The 9,777-nt window shown below is 49.9% G+C and overlaps 1 protein-coding gene across 3 annotated transcripts; it reads left to right on the top strand.

Annotated features, from left to right (window-relative positions):
* The first annotated feature begins 2,692 nt into the window (after positions 1 to 2,692).
* HAPLN2 (hyaluronan and proteoglycan link protein 2) lies at positions 2,693 to 9,095 on the top strand. Of its 3 annotated transcripts, none has more exons than XM_039368657.1 (6): positions 2,693 to 2,982; positions 4,139 to 4,412; positions 4,780 to 5,133; positions 5,541 to 5,657; positions 7,770 to 7,955; positions 8,780 to 9,095. In XM_039368657.1, the coding sequence occupies exons 2-6, from the start codon at positions 4,322 to 4,324 to the stop codon at positions 9,061 to 9,063; spliced, it is 1,032 nt and encodes a 343-aa protein (XP_039224591.1). In that variant the 5' UTR covers positions 2,693 to 2,982; positions 4,139 to 4,321; the 3' UTR covers positions 9,064 to 9,095. The 3 variants fall into 3 exon arrangements, with proteins under 3 accessions (XP_039224591.1, XP_039224592.1, XP_039224590.1); XM_039368658.1 differs by having other exon boundaries at positions 4,191 to 4,412; XM_039368656.1 differs by having other exon boundaries at positions 4,292 to 4,412.
* Positions 9,096 to 9,777: the final 682 nt, after the last annotated feature.

Here is a 9,777-nt window from a genome sequence, read left to right on the forward strand (position 1 = left end):
CACAATAACTGCTTCTCATTAAGTGGACCCCATTGGCCAAACACTGCTTGAGAGTTTAGGAAGAGGACATCCAAGCAAGATGTTATGAAAAGAAACTTCTGCTCTCTGGACCAGCCTAATAAGCCTCTCTTGAAAAGAGACGAGATTCAAAGGAAATCCTTCCAGGGCCTTTGCAGGAAGTGGGCATGAGGGCAGGGTCTTCTTTCTGCTATCACCGCCTTTGCCGCCTGTGACATCTTGCCAAGAGTATGACTGTCTCAACAACCCAGGACAGCTTTGGGCTGTGGCCTGACTTGATCCCACAGTGGGGAAGGGCCAGACCCTCTCGGTGCTTCTTCCATGCTCCTAAGCTCCGAGGCTTTCACCAGGGCTTCTGACCTGGGCAAGGCCCGGCAGGAATGGAATGAGCAAAGAGCTGGCAAGTAGGTTGACAGGCGTGTCCTCTGAAAGTTCAGGGCAACAAGCCACCTTTTAGCCAGGTATTCCCCTGGGCAAACCTGGACCAAAGTGAGCAAGAAAGAGAGGCAGTTTCTCATCCGTCGTGTGGCAGTCGCTATGGAGAGCATGAGGCTGCCTTTTGCAGAACAGGAACCCATCAGATGCACAGCAGCAGATGATGGACTCTCATACAAGCAATGGTTTGTTTGTGCTGGAGAGAACAAAGTGTCCCAAGCCTTGGCGCATTGTCACATGCAGCCAGGACCACGCAACAAAGGCTCAATTCTCCTGACCACACACATGGCGAGTGGTGTCCTTCCTCCCTTGCCCCCTTTGCAAGGGACCCTAACCCAATGAACACACTTGATATTCCTTGTGGCTTTGACTCATCTGGAGCAGTGAAGGTAGCCGGTCTTTAGGCCCAGGAATTTTGCCACATTTCCTGCTGGAGCCCAGGCAGGGAGGATGTGCAGTCTGGTCAGGAGGGCCATTAGGAGCCTTGAGTTGGAGGGGCACCATTTTATCAGCCCTCTTTCTCCTGCTGGCTACTGTCAGCCCTTTGAGGGAGTTTGTACAAGGAACCAAATCATGAATTTTATCACTACCTTTATTGGATGGTTAAAATACACTGAATTTTCCAAGTCTGAAAGCTTCTCTCCTCCACTTGCCTTTACTTCCCAGGACCCGGGGGGGGGGGAGTTTTCTTCTGAGACCTCCCCACGCCCATTCGTCTGTGGACTAAGCTGACTGTTGCCTGGCTGCAGCTCCCCCTCATCCTACCTCCCAAGGATATTCCCACAAATGGTTGCATCTCCAGTTGCCCCTGTATTTCAGCTTGGGCTGCCTGGTTATGTGGATAAGCCAGATGTTTCCCAGGAGCATCTTTTTGGCCACTACTAGAAACCAGATTTTGGGTTAAGACAGGTTTTGGCTGGAGTCAGCTTAGATGATCCCCTACTGTTACCTGGCCAAGGGGGCAGAGGGGTGGACCAAGATGATCAGGAGGAGGGAGAAACATCCCCACCCCCAGAAGAGAAGCAACCTGTTGCTGACCTCCAGAGGCTCCGGAGGGCCACTGCCTTCCCATCAGGCCTCTTCCTTGGAATCACCTGGCTGAGCCTTTGAGCCTCTTCTGCTTCTCAGCGCCTCTTGACAACCACACAGAGGTAGAATAGAATAACAGAGCTAGAAGGGACCTTTTGTGTCATCTAGTCCAACCCTCCGCCCAAGCAGGAGACCACACACCATTTCTGACAGATGGCCGTCCAGTCTCTTCTTGAAAGCCTCCAGTGATGAAGCACCAACAACATCTGGAGGCAGCTTCTATTTCATTGGTTGATTGTTCTCACTGTATTTTCCATTCAGTGAAGTTTAAATGGAGTTTGGGTCTGTATTTACAACATTTGTGGAAGAATAGCATTAAAAAAATATAGGAAAAAAATGAGAAGATTGCTACGGAGCTATGCTTAAAATTCATGCAGAGATCCAAGTATATCATAGAAGCTTTCTTGAGATCTGAGTGAAAAAGGTTCTTGACTTTGCTTTCTCACTCACAGATTTTGCAGCTCCTGGCAACTGGCCACCGAAACAGGAGAAATGAGAAAAAGCCAGCAGTCCTGGCTGCACCAAGAGGGGTGTTGGGTCCACATTAGAGGAGGTGAACCTTCCACTGGACCCCAGGGATTCAAATCACCCTTGGGACCGTGCATCATTTTGAGCACCAGGCGTTAAGAGGGGCAGGGAGAAGCTCTCATGAAGAGAGCACAAAAATAATGGAAAGTGAGCCCCGGAAGGGGGCTCTGAGTGGGTGGGGGCAGACTTGGTTGGCAAAAGGGAGAGAGAGATGAGAGAGGAGAGCAGTCTGCAAACCTCTAAAGGGGTCCTGAATGGGAGAGCAGGAGAAAGCCCCAAAGGCTGATTTTTAAATTCCCACCCAAATGATGGACATGAGTTGGCCTGGAGAGGTGCCAGATTCTGCTACATGAGGTGCCTGAATGCTGAGGCTCAAGGAGCATAGCTTTTGTAGTTGGGAGCATAAAGTACCTGGAGCTGGTGCATTATGGGAACATCTCTGGGGCTTTCACCATCCCTGCAGTGGTCCTTGGTCTTGTAGATTCCCAACCTGGCACCAGAAGGGTGTTGATAGCTTGTCTGAATCACTCTTCCATAAAGGCAGGCTTGTTTGCTTGGCCAAACAATGGGGAGCTGTTTCTTCTCCTTTGTTCTCATGCATTCTTGGAGCAAAGCCGTGTGGTGCTGGGATGCAAGTGACAGAACGCAGAAAGAGATGCAAAGGGTGGCTCCCTACAGGATGAGCAAAAGCAGAAGGATGCACCTTCCCAGAAGAATGCTGATGTGAGAAGACCCTGCTTTTCTCAGACTCTGAGCCCCAATCGGTCCTGATGTGGCCAGTAGCCCTTCCTCAGAGGCGCCAGGAGATCTCTCTTCCTGCACAAGGATTTGGGCAGATCCCTGAGGCTGGATTCAGAAGAAGAAATGACCAGTTTCTGTTTTGGCTGGGGATTTGTAGATGAACCGCACCAGGTACAGCTCTTATTTATTTGTTTATTAAATTTATATGCTACCCATCTCACTATCCAAAATGATTCTGGTTGGCTTGCAAAAGGCATAAATGTAAAACATTAAAATTAACAGCATTAAATACAGACTAGAAATTGTAAGCTCATCCTCTCAGATCTCATCAAAAAGTTGCTCAGAAAATCATTTGTAAATTAGTTAGTAGAGCAAAGCAAAAGCATCCAGAATTTATTTGGTATGTTTTTGTTTCTAAAGGAAATTTGCAGAAGTGAAAGTGAGAACAAAGAGGGTCAACCTGAGAAGAGTTCAGCAAATATTGGGGTGGGGGGAGAGGTGAGTCCTTGCCTTGGGGCCTCTGGCTCCCATTTCATCCTCATCTTCCATCCCCTCCCCTGTGCATGAGCACCCCAAAAGCTCTGCTGGTCTTCTGTGGTGGAGGAAGGACGCTGACCAAACTAGAAGGAGGTGGCAGCATGAAATAAAAACTGCCTGGCAATCCCAGAGATTCAGAAACAGGGATGTCCATCATCTCCATCTTTAACTGGCATTCTGGCAAGAAACAGGCGGCTGGACAATGGCTGACCAAGCTTAATTCTTCTTGATTTTCTTTCTTCAAAGGCACAGAAGAAGCTCCACTTTTGGAGCAGGTCGTTCTTCTCTGTCAATGAGGAAACAATCTTTTGTTGATTGACAGAGTCCTCTTGGATCAAAGAGGTTATTTTAGGTACATTTCTCTCATAGGGCAGATAATATAAGCAACGCTGGACTTTAAGGTGTGCACTGACTGCAAGGTTCAGTTTGGATCCCACATTTGCAGATCATTTTGATCCTGTTCATGTTTATCCCCTTGTTTCTTCTGTTAGCCCAAACTCACACAAAGGATAAGGGAGCCCCACTAAGATTGTTCTCTGCATGGAGCAAAGCTGCTGCTCCAGTTTTCATTTCCCCCCAAGTCACCCCTCATTCAGGGCAAGGGCGAGGGGGCAAGAGCCACCCTTGAATTTTCTGGGTCTTGGGGTTTGGCTCTGCCAGCTCTGATGGAAGCATCCCTGTCAGGGTGCCCAGAAGGCGTCCACCGAGGGGAGCCCCATCTTTCCAGGGGGTTGTTCCTCATGCTGGTTTTTTATATGTGGGGAATGGGGGAAATGGGTCTGTTTTGCAGCCCCCCTTTGAGTCCCTGTCACTGGAAGTCCTCTCTTGCTTGGATGGTTCAGGAAGGCCATCCTTCTCCCAGTCAGTCTCGGGTGGCTGAGACAGTCCGGCTCTTTCCTGCTGGGTGTTGGTGAGGTGCTGCTGTGCACCCCTCCTTTTGCAGGCACGTCAGGCACCTGCTGCTGCTCAAGGCATGCCTCTGCTGCTGCTCCTGGCTTCCCTGTGTCTGTCTTCTGCTCCCGGAGTCCCTGCCATCTACCAGAGACCAAGTGAAACTCAGCCAGGTACGCCGTGAACGCCCCTCCTTGGCCAAGCTTCTCCCAGGGGTGCCTGCCTGCAGCACCCTTGCTGTTGTTCACACCCTCCTGGCTGCCCCTGAGATGGGCAAGACCCATCCCTGCTTGCAATGTTGCTGCAGTCCATCATTCCCTGAAACCCATTGTTCCTCTTTTCATTCCCAGCTTGTGCTGGTATAAGGACCATTTCCCCAGGATTGCCCAACGGTTTGTGGCAGTTGCAAAGATTCCTGCCTTGTTCGCTGTCAGGGCAAACTTAATTAGATGGATGAATTTGCAAGCAAAGAGAGCTTCCCCTCCTTGCTGTTGGGCTCAGCCTTGCAGCCTAATCAGAAACTGTTTCTTCCTTCCACAGCAACTCCTGCCCCCCTCCAGTACTTGCTGGAGCCCACAAATAAGGTAGTGCAGGCCCGGCGGGGAGCCTCAGTCACCCTGCCTTGCATCCTGTGGGTCGTGCCCCAAAACTACAAGATCCGATGGAGCAAGGTGGAGCCAACTGAGTACCTGGAAGTTGCCATCTTGATCAGCAACGGGGTCCATCACAAAACCTATGGCCCACTGGGCAGCCGGGCTCACCTGAAACGCAGCCACCGGTACGATGCATCGCTGACCATCTCCAACCTACCTTTGGACGATGAGGGCCGCTATCGCTGCCAGCTTGTCAATGGCCTGGAGGACGAAAGCGTCTCTCTTGTCTTGCAGTTAGAAGGTAGGAGGGGCTCCCAGGCGAGGCAGAGGGTTCCCTCCCCCCCATTGTGTCTCATTTATCTAGGTAAGCAGAGGGAAGGAGCCTCGTGCCTTTTGGTAGAGGTCACAATAGGAGGAGGGAAAGCATTGTGTCACGTTTCCCGTCCCTTGAGCAGGGCGACCGTCTGTGGAACAGCCTTTGTGGCTCCTCTGAAAGATGGGATCATTAAAAGGGGACCCTGCCTTCTGGGAGGTAAAAGGGTTTCCAGGCCAGGTAAAAGTTTCCTATCACTATGGGTGCAAACTGGACAAGCCGCAGACCCTTAACTGGGACGGCCCTTGCCTTTTACAGTGAGGATTGAGCGTGTCTTTGCGTGGGCTGCCCAGCCTCTGCCCATTGCCCCGCCACTTCTTGTCCTTTTGCTCCAGGTGTCGTTTTCCCCTACCAAACCAGCCGGGGGCGCTATCAGTTCAACTACTTTGAAGCCAAGAAGGCTTGCCAAGAACAAGATGCCCGGCTGGCCACCTACGAGCAGCTTTACCAAGGTAGCCGTTTGGGCTGTGGGCAGGAAATGGTGGGAGACTCAGGGGGTTCTTCTTTCATTCTACTTTTATTTCCACTCATTAAAAACTCACAGCAAAATCTATTTATGTGGGGGCTAAGAGTCGACACCAACTTGATGGCACATAATCAGTCAATCAATTACCCTGCCCCCCCAAAAGCCCTTCCAAGGCAAAACTCAAAGGTGTCATCTGGAAGATAATAAAGCAGTAAAAAATAACTGATCAAGTTTCCGAACAAAACATGTGTGCTTGTAATCATTTACCTTCCCATCAAAATTCATAGTTTCATACTTCAGTGAATTTTTACCATAGCAAATAAGTATTGTAAGGATCCTTGGAGATTATCTAGTTCAGCCTCCTGCCCAGTACAGAAAAATACCACTACAGCATCCCCAGTGTTGACCCGGAATTAGGAGACAGCATAGGAAGTATCAGTTGTGAATTTCTGCAGATGGGCCTGCTGACTTGGGCACTTGCAGAGTCATGGATGCAGGGTCCTGAAAGGACAGCAAGGAAAACACCCCATGTCCTAACCCACCGGGAACGTATGATGTCTTTAGGGAAACACCCAAAAGGGAACATTTTGAGCTACTTCTGCTTTCTTCCTTCTTAGCTACAGTGTGCCAGACTTACTGGGTGAAATCTTGATCTTATGTGTATCAGCTTTGTCGGGTGGATTGCTTATGTAATCAGAAGGAATAAATGCAAGGATTTCTTGTCATTCGGGGCTTCTCTCTTTTAGAGGAGCCCATCTTTGTTCAGCTGAATAAAAACATAAAGCTGGTTTCCTGTATTTTTTTTATCAAGCAAAACCTCAGAACCTGCACAGCGTTTTTGGCAAGCCAGGCTTCCAGGAGAGGTGCTTGGTTAGTCCTAGGGAGGCTCAGGAAAGGGGAAGGCACCAAGCGCGCTCTGGGATTTCCTGGAGGTGCCCCCCCTTCTTGACTCTTCACTGTGGTTTTTAACAGGAACCAGTTTTTTCTTCTTTTTGGTTGCCTTTTACTTGGTTCCTGCATACTCAGGAGGGCTGAAGGTAAGATACAAAGATACACATTGCTTTGTTGCACAGGCTTGCCTAGGGGAATGTGTGTGTGTGTGTGTGTGTGTGTGTGTGTGTTTGTGTAAAAGTGTGCTTGTTTCCTTGAATCATTTCCCACCATTGACCAGAGCAGGGCATCCAGCCTCTCAAACACCAAAGCAATGGAGAGTCCACCTCGGCCTGAGGCCCCGGTTGAGTAGGTCTTCCTATGAGGAAATGCCTCCTGATGTCCAGTCTCCTTCCATATAACTTCAACCCACGCAGTCTCAACCTGTCTTTGGATCACCCCTCTTGCCCTGTGCTGTTGAAGGCAGCTACGGGGTCTCTTGGGGGGCTTCTCTTCTCCATACCAAACACCGCCCAACTGGAGCCGGAGCTCCAGTCATCAAGATCACTCATGCAATGAATCTCTCCCCAGGCATTTCTGTTATTTTTGTTTTCATCCTCCTTTCTGTGGTCTGCAATTCTCAGAAATGAAGGGAGGCTCCGGGGTGCTTTGCATTGGTGGACTTTTGAGGACTCAGTCCAGCCTCCCTTCAGCTCCCTTCTCTTCTCTTCTCTTCTCTTCTCTTCTCTTCTCTTCTCTTCTCTTCTCTTCTCTTCTCTCTTCGGTACATCAACCCTGTGGCCTCTTGCTGACTGTGAGGTGGGGGGGGGGGGGGAAGGAAGGGATGGACCAGGGTGGACAGGATTGAGCAAAGGCCAAGTCAGCAGAACAGATGTACCTGGGGCAGAAGACAAAAAATGTTTATATGCTTCTTAACAAATTAACGTTGTGGGAGATCTTCTGATAAATTCCTTGTTTATTTCTCCAGAGAGCAGGGTGGGAGGTTGTGCTGGCAGATATTTCTCCAGAGAGCAGGGTGGCAGGGCTGTCAGATAAAATTGGGAGAGATTATATCATCCCTCCACAGCCTTTCAATTTCTTGTTAAACTTCCTGTCTCTAATGGCAAATAATAGTAAATCCACTGTGGCCACTGCCATCACCCTACAAATGTCTGAAAGGTCCCAGGGCAGAAGCCAAGGCCTCCCCCTCTCTCTGCTCCTCTCCTAGCCTGGACAGAAGGGCTGGACTGGTGCAATGCCGGCTGGGTCATGGAGGGGAGTGTGCACTACCCCATCCGCAACTCCCGCAAGCCCTGCGGGGGTCTTCTTCTTCGGCCCGGAGTCCGAACTTATGGCCCCAAGGACAAACTGAAAGATCGCTTTGATGCCTTCTGCTTCACGTCAAGTGTGCAAGGTAGGTGGAGACAGGCCAGGGGAGCCATCGGTAGGTCCCATTTCCGAGGCCCAGATTGGGTGCAGCTTCTTTTCCCACATTCTGGAAGGGATCCAGAAGAGTCCAGTTTCTCGGACCTCTCCCTGGAAGGATGGCTGTGGTATGGATGAGTCAAGCCTAATGTCAACTTCCAGACTTGCAACTGGTGCATGAAGCAGAGAGAGGCAGGCCCATCACTGCCCACACCACTTCATTCTGGACTGAAGCTTCCAGATGGTCTTCAAGGGAAGCCCTATGTAGAGCATGTTTCAGTAGTCAAACTGCAAGAGGACCAGGGTGTGAGTAATTGTCTGAAAGGCCGCCTGATCCAGGAAAGGCAAAACTGTTGTACCAGATGAAGGTGCGCAAAGGCTTTTGGCCAGGGCTGCCACTTGCTCTTTGAGCAATAGGAAGACCTCAGCTTGTGACCCCTTATGAATGGGGAAGGGCTGCCCTACCCGAGGTTAAGAATGGAGCCTTGCCCCAGATCATATTGCTAAAAATTATCCCACGCCAAATAAACACAAGCCCCTCCTCCTCGCCCCTTCCCCGCCCTCCTTGTCTTGCTGGATGGAAAGGTTGCATCTCATTGAACGTGCAAGGCTTGGCTTACTGCCCAGCAGGTGGATTTTGGAATGCAGGCCTTGTAGCTTCATCACCCAATTTTTTTTTAGTAGAAACGCACCCCAATAATGCTAATCTCACTCCATTCTGGTTTGGAATGGGCTGTGAAACTGTCTTCCCAACTCTTGCTGTCTTGTCACCCCCCCTTTTTTCCCTTCCCCCTCCCTCCCTCCCTCGCCCAGGTCGTGTCTATTTCATCAGGGGCCACTTCCACTTCAAAGAGGGCATGCAAGCCTGCCGCAATGATGGAGCTACCCGTGCCAAGGTTGGGCAGCTCTATGCGGCCTGGAGATTCTCCCAGCTGGATCGCTGCAACGGAGGATGGCTGGAGGACGGCAGCGTGCGCTTCCCCATCACTGCTCCCCGCCCGCACTGCGGGGGGCTCCCAGACCCTGGCGTCCGTAGCTTTGGCTTCCCCAGCAAGCTCCGGAAGAAATATGGCGTCTACTGCTTCTCTGTGAAGTAGGAGGGGCAAAAGCCCCAGGCAGAGGCAGCCATGGCTGAAAGCAACAACCCAGCCCAAGGAGGTCAACATCGGCCATCTTTCTCTGGTCAAAATTCATCTGGACCCCTTGACGGGGACTTTCCTCTATCCCTCCCTGGAATCAGAGACGGCGTCGATGGTCCAGCCTACGATGGCTTTGACCAAACATCCACCAGGCTGACTACAGAGTATGGGAATGGCTTTGTAAAGGCCTCTGTCCCCTCTGATATCCTGGGAAATTACTGCAGTATTTGAGGTCTTACTAGTAAAATTGTGCACCCCTTTGCTTTTGTTCCACACTGCAATCCCTTAATGTAAGAAATGCTGCCTGGACATTGCTAAGAAAAAAAATGACAGCCCAGTCAAAGATACAGAGCAATGTGTATACTTCAATGCCCTTAACAAACTAGGTTACCAGCTCAAATTTCTCCATTGAAATAGGGAATTTCTTGGTTTCACTGATATTATTTAATTTAAAAAGTTATAATAGAAATATTATAATGTGTTATTTTGTCTTCTGTATTACACTTTTTACGGACATTCTGTTTGCAAAGGTGATAAAGGATACAACTTGATGCAATAAACTGTCTGTGATGCAATAAGATAAACAATCATTAAAAATAACCAACAAGATTTAGCCAAGGGCACGATCCTGATAATTGGGCCAAAATCAGTGGTGGGATTCAGCCAACTTGC

The sequence above is a fragment of the Crotalus tigris genome, unplaced genomic scaffold, assembly GCF_016545835.1.
Source record: "Crotalus tigris isolate CLP2741 ecotype Arizona unplaced genomic scaffold, ASM1654583v1 scf7180000020888.614114, whole genome shotgun sequence".
Classification (NCBI taxonomy): domain Eukaryota; kingdom Metazoa; phylum Chordata; class Lepidosauria; order Squamata; family Viperidae; genus Crotalus; species Crotalus tigris.

Excerpts from the sequence above, each read along its gene's own strand:
- HAPLN2 (XM_039368656.1), top strand. The coding sequence starts at position 2,935 with ATGACCAGTTTCTGTTTTGGCTGGGGATTTGTAGATGAACCGCACCAG. Across the intron at positions 4,413-4,779 it reads ACCAAGTGAAACTCAGCCAG|CAACTCCTGCCCCCCTCCAG; the intron begins GTACGCCGTGAA and ends TTCCTTCCACAG. Across the intron at positions 5,658-7,769 it reads CTACGAGCAGCTTTACCAAG|CCTGGACAGAAGGGCTGGAC; the intron begins GTAGCCGTTTGG and ends CTCCTCTCCTAG.